At 39.7% G+C, this 23408-nt stretch overlaps 1 protein-coding gene and 1 non-coding gene across 2 annotated transcripts; one reads left to right on the forward strand and one right to left on the reverse strand.

Moving 5' to 3' along the window:
* Positions 1–362: 362 nt before the first annotated feature.
* Positions 363–6885, reverse strand: LOC110775469 (uncharacterized). Its single transcript, XM_021980072.2, has 6 exons — positions 6381–6885; positions 5922–6029; positions 4990–5151; positions 3758–3929; positions 1030–1103; positions 363–871 (listed from the first exon to the last, which is right to left on the reverse strand). The coding sequence occupies exons 1-6, from the start codon at positions 6729–6731 to the stop codon at positions 791–793; spliced, it is 948 nt and encodes a 315-aa protein (XP_021835764.2). The 5' UTR covers positions 6732–6885; the 3' UTR covers positions 363–790.
* A 12292-nt stretch (positions 6886–19177) lies between these two features.
* LOC130468333 (small nucleolar RNA R71) lies at positions 19178–19284 on the forward strand. The gene has a single exon (XR_008928724.1). It is a non-coding gene; the product is annotated as a small nucleolar RNA R71 (small nucleolar RNA).
* The last annotated feature ends 4124 nt before the right edge of the window (positions 19285–23408 follow it).

Genomic DNA, 23408 nt, shown 5'->3' on the forward strand with positions numbered 1-23408 from the left:
TATTACAATGAAAAAATTTATCACCTAAAGAATAAACAACTTTTATATTATATCACGATAATTTTAAGTATTTTGAGTTATCTTTTACTCCGATGTACAATGTTTATTATACACCACCTTCACATAAGAATTTATTGGATACCTTTTTTCATTTTGACATACTTGGTACAGTACTTATTTATATTTCTATAGTCTATATAACCCTCAGTATATAACCCTCAGATAGGCCACCAGGCTTAATCTTCTACGCCATCCGGCTGCAGTTTCTATAATCAAAATTGCCTCATTCCCAGAAGTTTTCAATGATTCAGTTAACTTTTGATATATTCTATCAACCAATTAAAGCGAAAAATATCCAAGAATGCGTAAATGAGTTGCTTTCCATAAGTAAGAAAGGTATGTAAACATCATAAAAGTCGTAACAAACTAGCAGAATGACGAATGAAGTAATATCAACATCAAACAGAGTGACATTATTAGCACATCTGCACATCCAACAGTTTCATAAAAATTATTACTGTTTTATATAAAATGGAAGAGAAAATGAAGCCTTCTCTCTTTGCATCCCCTAATAGGTCACCAACAAGCAGGAGAAGCAAAAACACCAGCAACATTGCAATTCTGAATGAATTCTAACCTTCCAAACGGCACAAGGCTAGGTCATAAATCCTAGGCAGGAGTCGGACGAGCTGCTTCATGTGTTTTTGTATAGAGAGCATTCAAATTTCAGCATATCCATATAATTGTAACTGCATGTTAAATTGTTTACACGTTTTTCAGGAAGGAGGAATCATCTTTTGAAAACTCCTTTCACTAGTCCCTGAAACGAGCCACCAAAGCCTGCACCTACAGCTTCCGCTAAATACTGAGCCTGCGTTTTCAAGAGAAATACAAAGATGAAGGAAATACAAAAGATGAAGGAAATACAAAAATAGCAAACCTCTTGCAAGGTCTTCTTTAAATCAGAACACAAAGATTTCCTACTCTATTCAGAAAACAAAGATGAAGGAAATACAAAAGATAGCAAACCTCTTGCAAGGTCTTCTTTAAATCAAAGGCATCACTAACTCGTGCATCCAAGAATGCCCATGTGTCCCGAAAATCTGAAGAAAAAAATTGCATGCCCAGACTTGAGATTAAGTTATAACATATGCAGCCTACAGGGTAGACCGGTAGAAAATATATTTTAGAAAAATACGTGATAAACAGAAATTTCTTTCCAGCTTTAAACTGCTGCGTCTTGTAAAAGACCCCAAGTGAAACATCACTTCTTGGAAGTTGGATCTCAACCAGATAGCAGAGCATGTAATGAAGCGAAGAAATGAACATCATTTGACATTCATCTTTGCAGAATTACCATATGGAAAGGCAAGAAATGTGCATATTCTTCTTGCCAGTTCAAATTTAGATACTCCTGTAATAGACTTTTTTTTGGGGGGGAAATTACAATGGACTCTACAAAAAAACCATGGACAATAAAATAAAAAATAAAACATAAAAAATAGTTCTTGCCACTAAATTTCTCTCCTTCGTCACTACTGAAGTTTTTAAGGATCTTTACGAAAGTAGCTATATTAACAAAAGAGAAAAAACTAATTACAAAAATGACTACTTTGTAACTGTAATACCCAGTTTGACTAATTTAAAGTTCCATAAAAAACAATCCTTTTTTGGTTAGGTTTTGTACGTAGCTATCTCTCATTTCCTCTTTCACTGCGGTACCACTTCTCCTTTATCAACACCATATTCGTGTAATATCTTTATAGCGCTATAATCTAACCACCAACCTCAATCATCTTGTTTCCCTTCCCACTCTACCCTTGACCGCCCCACCTTCTTCTCCATCGTGAAGCCACTGTAAATACCATCACCGCGTTTTCTGCTCAACATAAAACAGAGACAACAACAATAAAGCCAGTCTTATTCCCAGATGGTGGGGTTGGTCTATCTTCTGATATGGTCATCCACAAAGACCCTCGTCCTCCATTCGATTCTATCTAGTCCTCTCAAACTCAGTTTCTCCATTTTAACTCCCTCCACCAAAGTTATTTGTGGCCTTTCTCGACTGCTCTGAGATCCCCATTACTCCCAACCCTCTACCTTCCTTACCGGTGCATCCTTTGGTGGACGTCTATGCCCAAACCATCATAAACCAATTCTCACTTATCTTATCCTCAATATCCGCAGTTCCAACTTTCCTCCAAATATATGACATTCCTAGTTCTATCACTGAAGGTGTCCCATATATACATCTCAAGAATTTTCTGTGTTCACAACATCATGTTGTTCTGTGTTTCTCCCTTCCCACTATTCCCTCTGTCACAACCAACAAGATCCCTAGAGGTTTCATTCGGTCATTAATGTGAAGTCAATCATCTGGTAAGTGACATAATGGGCCTGTTTGCAAACACCGTTTTGCCTCAAAATTAGAAGTTTCGGCCTACTTTGGCAGGAGTGGTCAAACCAGTTACTCCTAGTGTTGGGTAATGATCAGATTAGAAAAGAGGATAGGTGCTAAACCAGTGATTTTCAAAAAGCTCAAAGTAGCAGTGTTTTGCTATAGCTGTTTGGAATTGCAATTAAAAAACACACATTTTCCCAGCAGCTTCATATTAGACTGGTTTGGCCCCTCCATCCTTCGTCCTAGCTTTCTACTCAATATAAATTCAATACTCCCTCGATCACAATTTAATCGTAAAGAACTTACACAATACCTCACCTAGTCAAACCCACTAATACAAAACTATCCGCTAATTTCCAAATAGGGCCAATATATGGATAGGAAATTAGGAATGCATCCTGAGATGAGGGGAGGGGAAGGGAGGAGACTGAGAAAACAAAAATAGATAATCTTCTTTTTATATAACTGCATGAAGCATAATAATAAGTATCAATATGTGAAGCAGAGATAAGGTGACATTCAATCAGCTTGAAGGTAACTAGTTATTGACTTATTGTCCTCACTAAGTCATTACTCAATAGTAGCTACTAGCTACTCTAGTCTTGTAAGATAACTCTTGTGATGCCAAACCTAACACTAGAGAAACTGTTCATTATAAAATCTATCCCTATTTCATTTTCAGCCAACAGACAAGGCCATGTTATAAATTCCGAGGTACCTCTAGGGTAACTTGGCAGTAAATTGAAAGTTAAGACGACTATACAAAGAAAATGTGAAAGTGGTCAAACCTTTCTAAGGCCCTGTTTTGTTTGACTTATTTCATACAAATAAGAGTAAATTCAGATAAGTAAAATTAAGTTCAGACATAATAAGTTGAGATAAGTTCAAACAAAACAAGTTGATGATGATTTTCAGGCAAAATATGATGATAAGTTTAAGTTGATGATAAGTTCAAAAAGAAATAAGTTGATGATAAGTTAAAACAAAATAACTTTAGCTCAAATAAATTTCAGACAATTCCGGACAAAAAAAAAAAAGTATTAGACAAATATCACACACAAATTCATTTCAAACAAAATAAGTCACTTCCACACAAGATAATAAGTTCATTTCAATTTGCCCAAAATAAAATAAAATAATAACAAGTTCATTCAAACTGAACGAGTTTTTTTTCAACCAAATTAATTGCATATAAGTTGCGAAATTTCACAAAAGATAAGTTGAATAGTTCGGAGCCTAAGAGTAACAAAAGCAAATCATGGCATTGAGATAGTCTTGCACAATAAATAAAAAAACGTGTACGCATGTTATGAGAACCAACATAACAAACCATGCACACAGGAGGATTAAACAAACCTGGAGACTTGTCAGTTAACATGTAAACCTCAGTTGTGGAGTATATTCCACCAAGCACAGTACGTTTCACATACCAATCAAAATCAGAGGCATCATCACCGGCAGCATGCCATATCTCATCAACTAAAGCAGCACGTTGCTTGAAACTTGTAGGGATATTTGTAGGCTGTGCCTATCAATCAAGACACAGTGTCTATAATCAACAGTCAAACAAAAAGTTGTGAGTTCTATAGACCATCTCGTAAGCTATTGCATACTACAGATTACTACTTCCACTCTTTTTTAGTTGTACCATATTGACTTGGCACGTTCATCAATGCACAATTTGATTATTAATATCTTTAATCATCTACTACGTTTAAGTGAAAATATCCATTTTGAATATATCTAATTGAGATAGGTATAACAAGATCACACATTTTTTTTGTTTTTTCTTGTGTAAATAATCAACAATGGTCAAAGATGAGTATATGAAAAGCAAAAAAGTCAATATGGTACAACAACAAAGCCTTAGTCCAAAATGATTTCGGGTCGGCTAACATGAATCGTCATAGGAGATCGTCAATGTGACCAAATAAACAAGAAAGGAACGGGAAGTTAAAAGAATAAACAAAGAAGAGGGGGAAAGTGAAAGACAAAAGTCGACATGAATCCACAAAACTATAGATTATCATGACATGAATCGACAAAAGTCAATATGGTATAACTTAAAAAAAATAGAGGAAGTAATCTTCCCTCAAAGGCTTCAAAACTATACATTCGTATCCTTAATCAATACATACTAACGGATCAGGGTGAGAATGGACAACACGTCACAGAATTAATACTTCATTCAAGTACATATGCCATCAATCCCCAGCGATGTAAACAGTTTACATGATAATTACATCACCCATGTTTTCACGTGTAAGATAATATGTACGATTTTAGAATGTTATCTGTGTCCGAGACTCCAATAAATGTTTACATGCTTTTCCAATAGACAAATTTCATATTTACAATACCGGATTTTCCCCCTATTTGATTCAGATCACAATTAAAGTACTTGATAAAGCCCATTTTCTTTCCATTTTCATGATTTTGATAAAGCTTTGCCTTTTCTTTCCCAGTTTTCATGATTCAGAATTTCAGATCGTGTGAGCGTATCCTATTTCATTGACTTGGAAGTTGGAACAGAATTTGAAGAAAAATAAATGGCACGTCAAAGTCTGCAAATGACAGGGGAGAGAAACCTGAATACTAAGAGCCTGGGCCCATTTCGATATATATGGAGCCTGCATTTCCAGTCGGGTCCTCACAAGTTTTGATATGCGCTGACTGGGAATCAATTCCTTCAGCTCTGTGTCAGACTCAATTATATCAATAAGTCTTTCCAAACACTCATCCATGAAACACTGCAAAGGAAAAAGGAGAAGTGGAAAATATATTTAAAAAAGGGAGCGTCGGCATGTACGAAGTTTGATAAGAATTTAAGGTTTCATGGTAATAAAGGAATAAAGTTAATTGACAACAAAAACACCACAGACTACATGAAATGTTGATACATCAAGTACCAAAATGAGATATAATTACAAGTAAGGTTTCACTAGTAACCAGCCACTGATGCTACACAATCTTTGGCATTTACTGCCGTTACACAGTGATCCAATAAAGGGGTAAGAGCTTTGCACTCTCTTCCTTAACCCTAACAAGTGAGAAAATTCTCAGTTGAAAAATGTTAACATCGAAGTTCGCAACACCTCACTATTCCTACGCAATCTTTGAGTCATCTGGTGTCATCATGCAATAAGATGGAAACCCAGCCAGGCAACAATAAAGGAAAAGCATTCCAAGATAGTTTTAGGCATCATTCTTTGCAATGTAGAAAACTTATACTTTGTAAATGCCAAATCTTTATTTCTTCTAAACACGAGTCAAACAACAAAATGTATGAAACTAAATAGTCACATCATTCTTCAATTCCAACAAAATCACATGTTCTACACAAGATGGAACTTTTCACAGCTGCATCATTATGAAGTTTCTTATCAGGTATGGATGGTTAAATAAATCAGAATATCTCATAAAGATTAGCATCAAAATCGCTTTGTGATGTTGCAACTTCCATCAATATGCCAGCAATCAGCATGTTTTTAATTATTTAATCAATACAGAAGCAGTATACCTCAACAAGGGCAGCTTCTTTCCTAGCAAATGACCCAAAAATCGAAGGAGAAATACCAACTTCCTTCGCGCCCGCCATCATTGCTGCCTCACTCCAACCCAACCTCTCCTAGAGAACACAATCACAAAATTTAACGGATTAACCCCTCAACATTCCACTCTAAAACTAAGCCACGATTCAAGATTTCAACAACAGTACATATAATACCAACTTGATTTCATTTCCAAATCATTGTATTACAGGAACACTAAGACCAACATTTTTATCCCCACAAAACAAGAAGCTATACGAAAAAATCACTCGTTGATCAGTGTTAATAATGTTAAACAAAAACTGAATTATCAACAAATTTCCTCAAACTTAAGTTCACCCTGTAATGCGATTATGCTCACCATTTCATGACAGTAAACTCCCAGGAAAAAAAATGGTCCAAGGGTGGAGAAAGAGACAAGTGCTTACCACGTGACGTAGGGAAGCTTGAAGAACACGAGCCTGCTCCTCCTTGTATTCCACAATAGGGCGACTAGAGCGAGGTATTTCCGATGAAGACGACGTCGATTGAGAAGACGAAGAGGAATGATCGGAAAAATTAGGGGTTTCAGATTGAGTGGAGTCAAAACTGGGAGGATTGGGGTTAGGGTTAGAAGCGGAAAATGAGTGATTAGAAGTGGAAGTAGAAAATCGAGAGGAAGTGAGAATTGAAGAGCGATGATAGTTAAGAAGAGTAGTAGTGATGCTTCTACTATTGCTAACGGTTTTGATTGATCGGAGAGAGTCGGCGAGGAGGCGCATCGCCGCCGTGCGATACATGGTGGTTGACGGTGGTTGATGGTGTAGGACGGGAGGGTGGAGATTTGCAGAGTAGTGTCAACGACAAGGTGAAGAGAGATAGAGAGAGGGAGTTGGGGGATGCGAAAGAGGAGCAGGAGGTTTTCGGGGATTCAACCACGTACACTGTCTTTCCATCTATCACGTGTTGCCTTGAGAAACAAGACCATACTCCGTATTGGTTTGTTCATGTCAACTAGCTTTGGAGCCCGTTCTCAATAATATAGTGTTTGTTAAACCGTTTTCTTAAAGTGTTAATTTTATTGAGGCTCGTGATTATACTTAGAGTATACTAGATTAGATTCCGTGCACGCACAGATATTGACAATATTTTTCACAAAATATTTAACTGAATATTTCCCAAACGACTGCATAGTTATAACATTTTTAACATACTCTGCATATTTAAAATGCTAATATGTTAATTTGATCAAAATATTGAGTGATATATTTTCTATTATTAATATAGCGATTTGACTAAAATATTACTAATTTAGAATAATTATTATTACATCGTAGTTATTGTTGCCATAATTTATAAACTTAATTTTGTTTCCATACATAAATAGTTAACAAAAAAAAAGTAGAAAATAAAAATAAAATAAAATAGATACACTTTTTTAGGCAAATGGTTTTTGACGGGAAAAAATCGCACCAGGAATTGACACGTGTCATTCCTGGTGTCTCTTTTAGTATAAAGTAATAGATGATTTATATAGAGGTGATCAAATTTCTAAGTTGAAAAAAATATATAAATTATATGTTGAATTATTATTAAGTGTTAAAGAGGGAGATGAAGTAGAAGATGTTGAATATAAATTCAATGGTGAATTGATTTTGGATGAGGAAGATAAAATGGAAAACGCATCGAAGTTGTTAAATGATTCGTATAACAAACAACATGAAAAATTGAAATAATAATAATAATAATAATAATAATAATAATAATAATAATAATAATAAATCCATTGATGAAAGAAATAGGTGACATGTGTCATCTAATGAAAAAAAATATCTATGTATGAAAGAAGGAGGTGACATGTGTCATTTAATTATGTATGGTTATCCTTTTTAAATACTAGGTATAGACTAGGTATAGATTTGTCCTAATGCATAAGATTAGTATAGAGTGGAGTATAATACTTTCTCCGATCTAAAATATTAAGGAGTACTCCCTCCGGTTTTTTTTTTATCTTTACGTTTGATCTTTTGCATGTTTATTAACGACTAATTAATATGCATTGAGATTCTTATATTTATTTTATTTAAACAAGAAAAATTACGTTTATTTATAATGTTTTCAATTTTATCAAAATTCTGATATTGGGAGAATGAGAAAAATGTGAGAAATTAAATGACCCAAATAATTTAATTGGTTAAAATAATTAATGGACACAAATTTTAATAGAATAATAAAACATTTATGTGATAATATAAAAGAAAATGTAAAGAATATTTTGAGACACCCAAAAAGAAAAACGTAAAAAACAAAAAGAAACGGAGGGAGTATTTTTTTGTGTGTGAAAGTAGGTCTGAATTAAATTACTTCAAAGAGTACGAATACAAAACCCGAAAAGAATACAAATACAAGTTCAGGGAACATTCTCATCATAGTCCTGTAAACTAACATTCACAATATTCTGGAGTTCTGTTAAGAAGAATTGAGCACAAGATTGGTATGGCCGGTGCAGCAACATTGGGTTCTCTCCTTCCATTTGCTCTCCTCTAGCACTATGAGCCATCAAGTCCGCCAGTCCACTAGTACCTCTACCCTCGAACCGGAGGTGCGAATTTGAGAACTGGCTCATCAGTGCCTGACAGGCTAAAGTCGTATCACGTTATCAAAAATAAACCTAAGTCCACTAACAAAATAGTAAGGGAAGTAGGGATCGTATCCACAGGGAAACAGACGTTCTTTCCACTATTAATTAACTAGTCTAGACTATTGGTAACAAAAGGTTTGGATTGGTTTGTAGATTAAACTACGGCAATAATTAAAATGGAAAATATCAATGTTAAGGGAAATCTAGGGCAGCGGTTCACCACAAATGCAGACCGGGATTGGACAACGGACAACAACAATCAATTAATAATCATAACTAGGAAAACATGCATCTCTTGAATCTTATGAATTCCTTAGGATAATAAACCTAGCAGGCTCTCGCTGTGTATTAGAAATAATTCCTATCTAATAGCCACAGACCAAAAACATCAGATTTATACCTCTCAGCGCATAATCTAAGGTTAATCAAACTCAATCAAAATAGTCCGGCCGAACAGAATTGACGAGCAATAATAATAAGTTATAGAAATTACAATTAATTAATCAACTAATCAAGTTCACAATTAATCTCAATCATGCATTCATGGATCCCCTAAACCCTAGAAATTAAATTACTCACTCATAATAACGAATAATAAAACAATCAATATAATAGAAAACATGATCAAAAGCAATTAATAAAGCAAAATAGAAATCAATACCTAAATGAAGAACGAAAGGATGAACTATAAATTGAAGCCTTGATTGAAAATAAAAATAAGTGTTTGGAACAATTTAGAGAGAAAACTCAAATAAAACTAAGTACCAATACTAGAATGAAAAAGATCCCACTAAAAATAAAAGGGCTAGTATTTACAATTTGCCCAAAATACAAGCCCAAAAACCGAAAATAAAACACGCGCATAGTGCAGGAGGTTAGCGTCGCCCGATCGGGCAGCGCTTCGCCCGATCGGGCGAACTGCTCGATAGTCGGCCCGATCGGGCCAAATTTCGCCCGATCGGGTGGTTGTGAAAAGTTCACAGCAATGCCCAGAATGCCCACCCGATCCGGACCGGACGAAGCCCGCCCGATCGGGCTCGTGTTGAAAGACTTTAATTCCTTATATTTTCGCCCGGTCTTCTCATTTCGCCCTCAGCTCAAAGGGCGATTTGCAAAAGTCATGATCCTTCGCCCATATCACCGAGTCTAACTCCCGGGGCTCAACCGTAAGCATCTAAGGCTCCCGAAAGTCGACGATTTGGTCCCAAACTTCCTCGGGCTCGTGTAGTGGCCTAAATCACCATGAAACGGGTCTAAAAAAACCAATTTCTCACTAAGTAATCCTGAAACTCAAGGCACACTCAATAACACAGATTAGTACTAAAAACGGCTCCTAAGAGATCATTTGATGCATAAAAGTACTAAGGGACGGGGGTAAAAACTCTATATAAAACACACATATCAAACTCCCCCAAGATAGATCCTTGCTTGTCCCTAAGCAAGGAAATCATCGATGAATACAAGATCAACTTCACCCCTAACATATTTCAAAACAAAAGACACAATTCAAGGCAAAATTCAACGAGCATGCATCAATGTCAACCAATCAAATCCACCCAACCACAAATCCTCCCTAACAATCGTCACGCAAAGCAAACCACAAGTGCACAATGGAATTCAAGACTAGTGCTCACACACTCGTTACTCATTTATGTGGCGGGTAAAAGATGTACCTGTTCGCTCTCCTCCCAACATATAAGTGAACAATGCCCTCCCAGACTCACAACACTCATGTGTCTAGAAAAACATACACTCAACCTAGTAGTCGACTCGAAATGTGTCATGTCATAACTTGCATTGATAAACAACTACTTTCATATTAATACGACTCTATGCACAAAGGTCGGAAGGTCTTCAAAGCTTGTAATGATAGGCTTAGGTGAGGGTGCGGTAAATTTGGGTGAAATGTGAGCTTAAAGCCTTGGCTTTGGGGAGCATAAATCCTAAATAAAACCATGATCAACCAAAAATAATGACCACAACTCTCCCATTCAATACATGATAAAACAACAAATGAACCACACCATACTTTCTTGCCTTTTTTCACAATTTTAACCAATGAACTTACAAAACTTGAGTGAAACAATACTTTGAAATTTTTCTAAGAGTAACAGATTTTTCTCTTTTTTTTTTTTTTTTTTTTTTCAATATCTCTTTTTTTTTCTTTCTTTTAGAAACCTTTACATTTTCTATTCTTCTCATCTTTTTCATTTTTCAACTCATTTTTTTTCTTTTTCAACAACAAACATGATAAGAAGAACTCCCTTTTTTCAATACTCAATATGCTCAAAATGTACCACACTACAACTCCCTCACCTCACTACTATTAGCTCCCCCAAGCTAGGCTTGAGACTAGTAATCAATGGGGCTTTCACGAGCTTGTAACATGGTTAGTCACCGAATAAAGGGCACAAGCACAACATGAGTAGAAAAAGAGGGAACAAATGTATCTAATTTCATCTGAAGGCTACCTAAATAGAAAAAATGTCTTCGTCCTCCTCAATGTGCATGTATATGAGTCATAAAACATTACTAATAGTTGCAAACCTATACTCAAAATCAACGACACACCAGGAAACTATCACACATTCCTAACCAAGTCAACTAGCCAAGCACCAAGTCCACAAATAGTTAGTCAGAGTTGACTCATGTCATGGTATCAAAGTAATCGAATATCAAATCATGGCTAACACATCCACATTGCTCATCATCAAATACCAAGAATCAAAACAATTTTCAATCAAAGGGGCACAGGGAAGCATGATTTTGCATTCATCGGAACGTATTTTTGTTTTTTTTCAAAGCGATAAACTAATCTAGAACGCAATAACACACCAAAATAAACACACCAAAATAAGAAAATACAAAATGAAAAGAAAACATACCATAATAGTACAGGTACGAGAAACACCCCCCCAAGCTAAATCAGACAATGTCCTCATTGGCTCAAGGGGTACCGAACCATCTCCATCAACCTCAACATCATTGATGGCCTTGACCATCATCACCATCATCACCACCACGACCACCATGACCGCCAGGGCCCTCTCCATACCCACCGTAGTAGTGGGTGGGTATGAAAGTGCCCATGGCACCGGGAACTCCATATCCCTTCGCGGGATAGGTAAACCAGGAAGGGTGCTGGGCATCTTGAGGAATATAGCGCTGCCTGGCGTACTGATCATAAATGGGGAACATGGCTCGCTGGTGATCACTCTCAAAGTGATCAAATTTGATCTCGAGCCTGTCCAACCGCTCCTGAATAGAGCGCTGCTCCTCATCTAGAGTCGGGCCACCCTGTGGCCTCCCCTCATCTTCACGACTCCCCCTCCTAAAGTAGGTGCGAGGCTCGGGCTGAAACTGGTGGGGCTCTGGCTGTGGGTCGGGTTGGGGTTCTTGCTGCTGCTCTATGTGCTCCCCAACAAACAAGTAGTGAGCCTGACCGGGTCTAAAACAGGTGCGGCCCTGAGGGTCAGGCAAGGTGAAAAGCCTGTTCCCCTCAAACATCCAATACATGGCACCCGGGCGAAATAACCCATGCTTGCCCTGCAAGCGGCGAAGCCCAACAAAATAGGCCAAATCCAGCAAGTTGTTACCCAATATCGGTATCCGGTTGGCCTCTACAAACCCCAATGTGGCCATAGCAATGTGGGTGATCAACCCACCAATGGTGATGCGGGTGGTGTGTGAGCTAGTGGCCACCGAGTGGAGGTGGGAAGCCATATGATGGGCCAAATTCATTGTATACTTATCCTCCCCCTCCAACACATAACCACCCAAAATCTCCAACTCCGTGCTCCTAATATTTTGGTTCTCCTCCCTTCCAAAGATGGTGAACCCCAAGAATCTGTAGAACACAATGGGGACAGGGTGTTGAATCCGGGAAGCATGCAAGTGTTGTATACTACCGGGATCACTATTTCCGGTCAGCTTTCCCCACATTTCATTATTATTATGAGCACTCCCAGCTTTCCTACTGGGGGCAGTTGACAAACCAAAAATCTTACCAAAGTCACTAATGCTCAAATGCACATCACGGTTCATCAAACGAAAATGAACCGAAGAAACATCCCTATAACCATTCTTATGCAAATACAAAGAACTCAAGAACTCCAGTGTTAATCGCCTAAAAGTAAGACGCAACATACTATACATGCTTTTCATACCAACACCATAGAAGACTCGTTTTACATCATGTTCAATACCCATTTCATTCAATGACTTTTGACAAATATATCGGGTAGGAATTACCTCCCTCTTTTTGAGGTGGACGAGTCGTTCCTGCTGCCAATCCGTAGTAATGATAATATCCGGAAAATCCCGGTCAGATTCGAACTGGGGCGGCGGCAGTGGTGGTGTCGGCTCACGAGCCCGGCTTGTAGAAGCTTCTCGTTGATTCCTTGTTGTGATGGTGCAATTTCTTTTAGGTCAGTTGGCCATGGTTGAAGATCTGAGTTTTTTTGTAGTTTTTGGGGTTTTGGGTGAAATTGGGGATTTTGTGGAGAGTGGAAGAATCTGAAATTAATTGGGTGGAGGTTGTAGAGGATGATGAGAGGAAGATTTTGATGTAAGGTATGTTGAATTTGGTGAAGAAATGAGTGAGATATGAGGGTTTGAAGTTTTGTGAAGTTGGGGTTTAATGGAGGAAGAAAGAGAAAAGAAGTTGAAGGTGAAGAAAAGAATGAGAGGAAGAAGAAGGGTCGTGGCTTAAGTCCGCTGAAATCGTTGTTCGACTGCCCGATCGGGCGAAATAATATGCTCCAGATTTTATCAACATGCGCCCGATCGGGCGCTCCTCGCCCGATCCGAATTGGGCGCCTACAAATTTATGCCAGAATCTCCCCTTCAGCCCAAATTTCAACCGCTGACCACAAAGTGACGTCATCACCAACCGCCCGATCGGGCGAAATTAATCAGCATCCTTTCTTCTTTTAGCAAATGCCCGATCAGGCGGACCTCAGCAACCGCCCGATCGGGCGAAATTTTATTATTTTGCAAACGTCGATACGCGCCCGATCGGGCTCACCTCGCCCGGTCTCCACCTGGCAATTTGCAGGGTACTCCGTTTCAGCTATAATTTCACTTTTACGAACTTGGAGCCTTAGGCCTGCACACTATTAAACACCCAAATAGTAAAATACCCTCTTCTCACCTCTCCAAAACCAAAAACTTCACTAAAACATACACTTAAGAAAAGAAAACACTAAAAAACACACAAAAGAAAGAAAAAATTGAAACATTATACTACTAAAGCGATAAGATACAGGTTGCCTCTCGCAAAGCGCTGGTTTATTTCTAGGTCCCGCTCGACCTCATTACCTCAAATATGCAGTTCATGGGGAGGAAGGATTGAGGTGTTGAACCTCAACCACTCCTACAGTAGCCCCTTCATGGTACAACTTCAGACGTTGCCCATTTACTTTGAAGCGCTCACCATTGTTGTTTTCTACCTCAACTGATCCAAACTTGCTTACCATAGTCACGGTTAACGGCCCAGACCATCTAGACTTGAGTTTTCCAGGAAACAACTTAAGTCTAGAATTGAATAATAGAACCTTGTCGCCCACCGCGAACTCTCTATGCAGAATACGACTATCGTGCCACCGCTTAGTCTTTTCTTTGTAGATTCGAGCACTATCATAAGCTTGTAACCGGAACTCATCTAACTCACTCAACTGAAGTAACCGCTTCACTCCGGCTAACTTAGCATCCATGTTGAGCTGTTTGATTGCCCAATAGGCTTTATACTCCATTTCTACCGGTAAATGGCATGCCTTGCCATACACCAACTGATACGGGGAGGTACCAATAGGTGTCTTGAAGGCAGTTCTATATCATCAAGCTTATCGCTCCAGTTCTTCCTAGACTTTGCCACCACTTTCTCAAGTATATATTTGATCTCCCGGTTGGAGACCTCAACTTGCCCACTCGTCTAAGGGTGGTAGGCTAGTCCTGTGCGATGATAAACCCCATACTTGCGCAGGAGCGCATCTAGATGCCTCTAATGGAAGTGTGATCCTCCATCATTGATCAAAGCCCGCGGAACTCCAATTCTAGGGAAGATGACTTTCTTGAATAGAGAAATGACTGTTTTAGCATCGTTAGTAGGCGAGGCAACGACTTCCACCCACTTGGACACATAATCTATATCAACAAGGATATGCAGATTACCCTTGGACGATGGGAATGGTCCCATGTAGTCAATCCCCCACACATTGAAAACCTCGACCTCCAAAATCCCGTTCTATGGCATCTCATACCTCCCCGAGATAGTGCCGGCCCTCTGGCACGCATCACAAGCCATAATAAAAGCCTGTGCATCCTTGAACATAGTAGGCTAGTAGAAACCACACTGCGACAACTTAGCATTAGTCTTTGACAGTCCATGGTGACCACCATAAGGTGAAGAGTGACACCTACTGATAATACCATGGACTTCCCATTCTGGAACACATCGCTTGTACAGTCCGTCAGCAGTTTCCCGGAACAAATAAGGGTCATCCCAAAAGTAGAACCGAACATCATGCAGGAACTTCTTCTTCTGTTGATATGTAAGATCAGACGGAAGAATGCCTCCTAGAATGTAATTCGCAGAATCTGCGAACCATGGTGACTGATTGGCAAGTGCAAGTAAGTGATCATCCGGAAATGAATCATCAACCGGTGTAGACACTTTACCATCATCATATCTCAATCTAGACAAGTGGTCTGCAACCACATTCTCAGCCCCTTTCTTGTCGCGAATCTCTAAATCAAACTCCTGTAGCAGTAGTATCCATTGAATAAGCCTAGGCTTGGCTTCCTTATTAGAGAGAAGATACTTAAGGGCCGCATGGTCAGTATAGACTATCACCTTGGACCCGATCAGATAAGTGCGAAATTTGTCCAAGGCATAGACTATGGCTAGAAGCTCCTTCTCAGTAGTAGCATAATTAACTTGAGCCTCATCTAAGGTTTTACTTTCATAGTAGATGGCGTGCAAGACCTTTTTCCTTTCTCTGACCCAAAACTGCCCCAACTGCGTAGTCACTTGCAACACACATTATCTCGAACGGAAGATCCCATTCGGGAGAACGGATGATAGGAGCCAAAATTAGTGCCTGTTTAATCCTGTCAAAAGCCTCAAGACAAGCATCAGTAAAAAAAATGGGGCATCCTTGAGGAGGAGCTGAGTCAGTGGTTTAACAATCTTAGAAAAATCCTTGATAAAGCGGCGATAAAACCCCGCATGACCAAGAAAACTTCTAACACCCTTCACATTAACTGGAGGGGGCAATTGTTCAATCACTTGGACCTTAGCTCAATCCACCTGGATGCCCTTATAAGATATTAAATGCCCCAAGACCACCCCTTCAGTAACCATGAAATGACACTTTTCCCAATTCAAGACTAGATTACATTCTTCACACCTTTTCAACACTTTAGTCAAATTTATCAAACAAGAATCAAAAGAAGTACCATAGACACTAAAGTCATCCATAAACACTTCCATGATAGACTCAATAAACTCAGAAAAGATGCTCATCATGCAACGTTGGAAAGTAGCAGGTGCATTACACAAACCAAAGGGCATCCTACGATATGCAAAGGTACCATAGGGACAGGTGAAGGTAGTCTTTTCCTGGTCGTCTAGATGTATGGGAATTTGGAAAAAGCCAGAATAACCATCCAGATAACAAAAAAACTTGTGACAGGCTAGCCTTTCTAACATTTGATCAATAAAGGAAAGGGGAAAGTGGTCCTTTTTAGTAGCAACATTTAGACGCCTATAATCAATGCACATGCGCCAACCTGTAACTACCCTAGTTGGGATCAACTCATTTTTCTCATTTCTAACCACAATCGTCCCCCCTTTCTTAGGCACTACCTGAACATGACTCACCCACTTAGAATCAGACACAACATAAACAATACCCGCATCAAGCAATTTCATAACTTCAGCTTTCACAACATCTTGCATGATGGGATTCAACCGACGCTGGGGTTGAATGCATGGTTTTTGATTTTCATCTAGATGTATCCTATGCATACAAAAATCGGGGCTAATACCCTTTAAATCATCAATACTGTACCCAATGGCCTTTTTGTGCTTTTTCAACACAGTGAGAAGTTGGGACAACTGGTCTGCATCAAATGCAGTTCTGACGATTACAGGGCAAAGTTGTTCATAATCCAGAAATGCATATTTGAGATTAGCAGGAAGAGGCTTAAGTTCGGATTTCTTTACCTCTTTTACAGGACAAACCGGCCGAACTAACCTCCTCAAATTGGTGCTCTCCTCGGGTTCAGACCCTCCACCATCAAGAGCCAACTCTAGAGCATCCACTTCAGCACTCCAAGAACTGCTATCACCTGCAGAAGATTCACAACAAAGCACTGCCTCCAAAGGATCCCTTTCGAGAACTTGGGAGACGTTATCACGCATAATAAAATCAACTACATCAATTCGATAGCATTGTTCTTCCTCTATCATGGGACTATTTAAGGCACTATTCAGATTAAAAGTGACCTTATCATCCCCAACAGACAAAGTCAATTTCCCACTTTTAACATCAATGACCGCCCCCGCCGTGTGAAGGAAGGGTCTACCTAAGATAATGGGAATTTGGGAGCCCTCTTGCATGTCCAATACTACAAAGTCTACAGGTATATAAAATTTACCTACTCTAACAGGGACGTCCTCTAAAACACCTAAGGGGTGTTTAACAGAACGGTCGGCCATTTGCAGAGTGATATTGGTAACCTTAAGCTCACCCATATTCAGTTTAGTACAGACAGACAAAGGCATAACAGACACACTAGCACCTAAATCACATAAAGCCTTATCAATAAATACAGTGCCAATTTTACATGGGATGGAAAAACTCCCGTGGTCTTTAAGTTTAGGTGGAGACTTGTTCTGTAAATAAGCACTACATTCCCCAGTAAAAGCTACAGTCTCTATCTCACAAAAAGCACGTTTCCTGGTCAAAATATCTTTCATAAATTTAGCATATGCAGGAACCTGTAAAATTAATTCAGTAAAAGGAACCGTTACCTGCAAGTTTTTGACCACTTCAAAGAATTTTCCAAACTGTTTGTCTAGCTTATTCTTGAGTTGTCGGTTTGAGAAGGGGAGTACAATAGGTGGCACTTGAATATCTGTCCCCTTATTAACCTCAGTTGTAGCCTTATTTTTACAGACTACCTTTTCAGCTTCCTTACCATCCATGCCTATCTTTGGGATTTCCTCACTAACCAGACCACTAGCAGACACCCCAGAATCAACCTCAACGAGCATATAGGACCATCATAACCTCTACCACTCCTCAATGTAATAGCATTTGCAGTTTCCCTATTCTTAGGCTGTGAAGGGAGTTGGCCTGGGGGTCTCCCTGCAAGAGTAGTAGCCATCTGTGCCAACTGTGTATCAATGATCTTATTGTGAGAAGTAAGAGCATCGATTTTAGCATCCTTTTCACTTAGAGATTTCTGCATCTGTAGCATCATATCCTCATCTCTACTAGCATAGGGTCAGACTGTGTGGGTTGAGGTTGTGGTGGTGAAGGCGATGTGTGTTGTCTAGGGAACCCAGGTGGTCCACTAGACTGTTGGTTGTAGTTACTCCGTGGTTGGTATGATTGTTGTGTTGGGGGTTGATATGGTTGTTGTGGTGGTGGATGTTGGACCTGATGAGGGTTCTGAATATTATTACTCCTGTAAGATAGTAGGGGATTGTTTTTATATCCCTCATTGTAAGAGTTGGAGTATGGGTTATTCTGTTTATAGGCCTGGAATGCATTACATTGTTTAATAGAGCTCCTACATTCCTGTGCATAATGACCAGACATTCCACAACTATCAATGATCTTATTGTGAGCAGTAAGAGCATCGATTTTAGCATCCTTTTCACTTAGAGATTTCTGCATCTGTAGCATCATATCCTCATCTCTACTAGCATAGGGTCAGACTGTGTGGGTTGAGGCTGTGGTGGTGAAGGCGATGTGTGTTGTCTAGGGAACCCAGGTGGTCCACTAGACTGTTGGTTGTAGTTACTCCGTGGTTGGTATGATTGTTGTGTTGGGGGTTGATATGGTTGTTGTGGTGGTGGATGTTGGACCTGATGAGGGTTCTGAATATTATTACTCCTGTAAGATAGTAGGGGATTGTTTTTATATCCCTCATTGTAAGAGTTGGAGTATGGGTTATTCTGTTTATAGGCCTGGAATGCATTACATTGTTTAATAGAGCTCCTACATTCCTGTGCATAATGACCAGACATTCCACAACTATCACAGACATTGACAGTTTGAGCATCCATTGCAGCTACACTAACAGGTTGGGCAGATTGAGTATTTGCTGCTTGCATATTATCAAACTTATAATGTAAAGCAGTCAATTGGCATGGAAGTTAATTGTTCTATGGAATTCAGATCATGCTTACCACCCTTATTAGATAGGCCTCTAGGATCCATACTGGGCATTATGAATAACCATCTCCTCAATCACCTCCATAGCTCTGGTCACAGCAAGTTGCATGAATCTCCCACTAGCAGCTGAATCCAGAATAAGTCTAGACTCATTCCCCAGACCATTATAAAATTGCTGAATCAAGAACCAGTCATCAAACCATGGTCCGGGCACTCTCTCTGCAAATCCTTGAATCTCTCCCAGACCTCGAACAAACTTTCATCTTCTTGTGGAGTAATGGAAATTATCTGACCACTCAGACGAGCTGTCTTCTCAGGTGGGAAGTATTTCACATAGAATGCAAGGGCCAAGGACTCCCAATTCGTGATTTTCATGGCTGCCCGATTCAACCCATTGATCCACAACTTTGCTTTCCCACTTAGAGAGAACGGGAAAAGCATCTCCATAGTCTGCTTCGGTGTCAATCCCTTTTGCTTAATGGTGGAGCAATATTGGATGAAGGACTAAATGTGAAGATTTGGATCTTCACCTACCTCCCCACCGAACTGGCGTCTCTCAATCATGTTAATCAATGCAGGTTCGATCTTGAAGGTCTCAGCTGCAATAGAAGGCATGATGGCCTTGGGTAGCACAGACAGACTTGGCTTAGAATAGTCTGTAAGCCTTGGCTCAGGTGTTGGTGGTGTTTCGTCACCCATCTCTATCTCTGAAACTGAATCTGTATCTGAAGGAAAAAGATCGCCAATATTATGATCAGAATCCGAGTAATTCCCACATTGTGCAATGAAAGTTCTTCGTCTACGAAAGGTTCTTTCGGGCTCAGGATCAAATGGAGTAAGATTACTAGTACCTACTGTCCTGGGCATAGACAAAGAAACTACAAAAAGGTGTGAGATCCGGTCTCAAGGAACGGGAGTTCCTTGAGAAGTAACAAACAATAATCTAGAATAAACAATCAATAACAGAAAATAAAACCGTGTCCCCGGCAACGGCGCCAAAATTTGACAGGCTAAAGTCGTATCACCTTATCAAAAATAAACCTAAGTCCACTAACAAAATAGTAAGGGAAGTAGGGATCGTATCCACAGGGAAACAAGCGTTCTTTCTACTATTAATTAACTAGTCTAGACTATTGGTAACAAAAGGTTTGGATTGGTTTGTAGATTAAACTACGGCAATAATTAAAATGGAAAATATCAATGTTAAGGGAAATCTAGGGCAGCGGTTCACCACAAGTGCAGATCGGGAATGGAGAACGGACAACAACAATCAATTAATAATCATAACTAGGAAAACATGCATCTCTCGAATCTCATGAATTCCTTAGGATAATAAACCTAGCAGGCTCTCGCTATGTACTAGAAATAATTCCTATCTAATAGCCACAGGCCAAAAACATCAGATTTATACCTCTCGACGCATAATCTAAGGTTAATCAAACTCAATCAAAATAGTCCGGTGTGAGGGGGTCGAAAAAGCACGAGGCTAATGCGTGACCTTGTCCCTCGTGGGTGTGACGATTCTTTTTGTCAAATCAAGTGTAATTGGATTTCCTGTGAGTTTACACCCAATTGACTAGTAATATAGGAGTCGCCATTCAGTTTTTAACAACAATGAGAAAAACTGACAAAACCCGGTTATCGTGACATAAAGGGAGTGCAATTATGTTTGACCACGACGGCCGTAGGTTCCCTTGTGATCCCTGGTGTGGGGATCTCTCAACATACACCCGCAAGGTAGAGATTGAGGGTTTGGAGGACTGTAACTACCGAGAGGAGTACTTTGCTCGTCGATAACTCCAGAGGCAGGATATCCTTACTAGCTCAGCATAAATAATTGAAGGGACATGCGTTAACTATTAAACTAATCTGAGTTGATTTTAGCAATATGCAACATATAATACTAGATCGATCGCGATTATCTGATTTAGATAGCATTAAGGGACCTAGCATGATAATCCAATTTCCCAAAAAATATTATATTTGTTAGGCGTGGTAGAACAATCAGATTTAGTTAGTTTAACAGTTCATAAAAAGGGCGAGGAAAGCAATTAAATCATCGAGAAGGGGCACATTACGACGCACCCTTGAGAGGTGCGTCACGGTTCTCAGAAAACTAATCACTTTGACTTTGCTTTCTCCTTTTTATTTAACGAATCTCAATTATGGGACAGGATACGTTCTGTTCGATTTATGGATCGATTGCGACAGAACGCGTGAACAATTTCGCAGCGTGAGGCTTAGGCTAAGGGTTGGAGTCAATACTCAGAATATGAATTGTGTGTGTTGTGTTTCACGTCAATTTTGGGGCTGTATTTATAGGGAAGAGTTCGTGGAAAGATAGAATTGCAGAGTTCTAATCCACAAAGAATTAGGAAAAAACACGTCCCAGGTATTTTCAGCGCCCAAGGCTGGGCGTCAAAGATTTCGGCGCCCAGCTCTGGGTGTTGAAAATAGGATCCAGGCAATTTCAGCGCCCAGGGATGGGCGTTGAAATTGCTGTTTGGGCCGTTTCTTTGTCAGATTTGGATTCCTAGAATCCGGAGTGTTTGAGACTTAATCGAGTCTTTTATTGCGTATCAATTTCATGACGGAATGCGTCTGGGCCCGTTACGAACTCTAGGCTCGTTAGGATTTTAATTAATACGTAACTCTTATTTCCGAATCATATTAGGAATAGGATTCTTGCAGTTTTCTATCTCATTTAGGATTTATGTTGGAGTGCAACACCTAATTCTGACAGGTTTCTATCTTTTATGACTTGCCACTTTTAGAAGCTACCCTTTACGGTAGTTACTATTTTTAGCAGGTTTCCATAAATAGCAGGTTTCTATAAATAGCAGGTTTCGGGTGAAACGAGAAGGGTGATTGAGATTCGTTATTTTATAGGAGATGCGTTGTCAAGTGGAGATTTATGTTTTCATCATCGAACCTTCCCTTTCGGGAATGGGGACAAAAGTAGGTGTCTACAGTTAGCCCCCACTTTGACTGAGTCTTGGAGTAAGACGATGGTCAAAGTATTAGACGGAGTGCGTCACACAAGTCATGGTGACCTGCTTTTGCGAGGGTCTCACGAGCCCCCGAGTGATAACATTTGACTTAAGGGTCATCACTTTGAAGTGTCGACATATCCCTCACGTGTCATTGGGATTTGTCAACGAATAGTATAGAAACTTCCTCACTTTGTCATTGGAAGGATCTAAAGGTGCGCAGAAACTCCCTCACTTTGTCATTGGGAGTAGCTACAGATGTTTTCGAAATCAAAGCTATAAAGTGTAATTGGGCCTGGCCAAGCCCAATCACGAGGTAAAAATGTTTTTAAAGATTCTCATTTTTAGGTCTAGCTAAACGAGAAAACTCCCTTGTTTTTATGGGACGTAAAACGAAGGAAAATCCAGCACATCGCTCTTTTTTGGAAAAAACGGAAAACCAATCCTTTTAATTTTTGGAAAAGGGAAAACCAGAAAAAGTTATCGCTGCAGCGACTAAGGACCTGCGCGGTTAGTGGCGCAGACCCCACCGGCTAAAGATGGCGAGCCTGTCCGCTAAGGGTGGACACCCCGTCCGATAGAAGTGGACGAATCTGTTTTTGAAATTTGAAAATAAGGACCTACGCGGTTTGTGACGTAGACCCCGCCGGCTGAAGATGGCGAACCTGTCCGCTAAGGGTGGACGCCCCGTCCGAAAAAGTGGACGAATCTTGTTTTTTTGAAATTTGAAAATAAGGACCTACGCGTCTTGTGACGTAGACCCCGCCGGCTAAAGATGGCGAACCTGTCCGCTAAGGGTGGACACCCCGTCCGATAGAAGTGGACGAATCTATTTTGAAATTTGTTTTGCGTTTGTTTTTTGAAAATAAGGACCTACGTGGTTTGCGCCGTAGACCCCGCCGGCTGAAGATGGCGAGCCTGTTTCATTTTGTTTTTGAAGATTCTATTTTTCGAAAACTGAGGACCTGCGCGGCTAGTGACGCAGACCCCGCCTGCTGTAGGTGGGCGAGCCCTGTCCGCTAAGGGTGGACGCCCCGCTCGCTGGAGGTGAGCGAACCTGAATTCGTCTTTTGATTTGGGATTCGCGTGCCGCGGTATTGCCTGATTGAGGTGGACAAGTCCCTATTTTATTTTTTTCTTGTGATTTCTTTTGAGAATTTCTTTCATTCATTCTTGTAAGAGCGAATTCTTTCGAGGGATGCTCGGATTTAGTTGTAACTTGAATGTGGGTTGACAACTAGAGCTGGCAATGGGTTGGGTTGGGTCGAAATCAGGTCGACCCATTTATAAACGGGTTGAGATTTTTCCAACCCAACCCGACCTGTTTAATTAAACGGGTTGAAATTTTCAACCCAACCCAACCCAATTATAAACGGGTTGACCTGAAGTTGACCCGTTTAATTTTTTTTTTCACTTTTAAGTGTAAATTGACTTAAC

This window comes from Spinacia oleracea, chromosome 2, assembly GCF_020520425.1.
Source record: "Spinacia oleracea cultivar Varoflay chromosome 2, BTI_SOV_V1, whole genome shotgun sequence".
In the NCBI taxonomy this organism is placed as follows: Eukaryota; Viridiplantae; Streptophyta; class Magnoliopsida; order Caryophyllales; family Amaranthaceae; genus Spinacia; species Spinacia oleracea.

Bases quoted from the DNA above. Each gene is read 5' to 3' on its own strand.
- LOC110775469 (XM_021980072.2), bottom strand. From the start codon at position 6,731: ATGTATCGCACGGCGGCGATGCGCCTCCTCGCCGACTCTCTCCGATCA. The intron at 5,152-5,921 runs GTATACTGCTTC...TTTCCTTTGCAG, and splicing joins AAGAAGCTGCCCTTGTTGAG to TGTTTCATGGATGAGTGTTT. The intron at 872-1,029 runs GTTTGCTATCTT...TTGAAAACGCAG, and splicing joins TAAAGAAGACCTTGCAAGAG to GCTCAGTATTTAGCGGAAGC.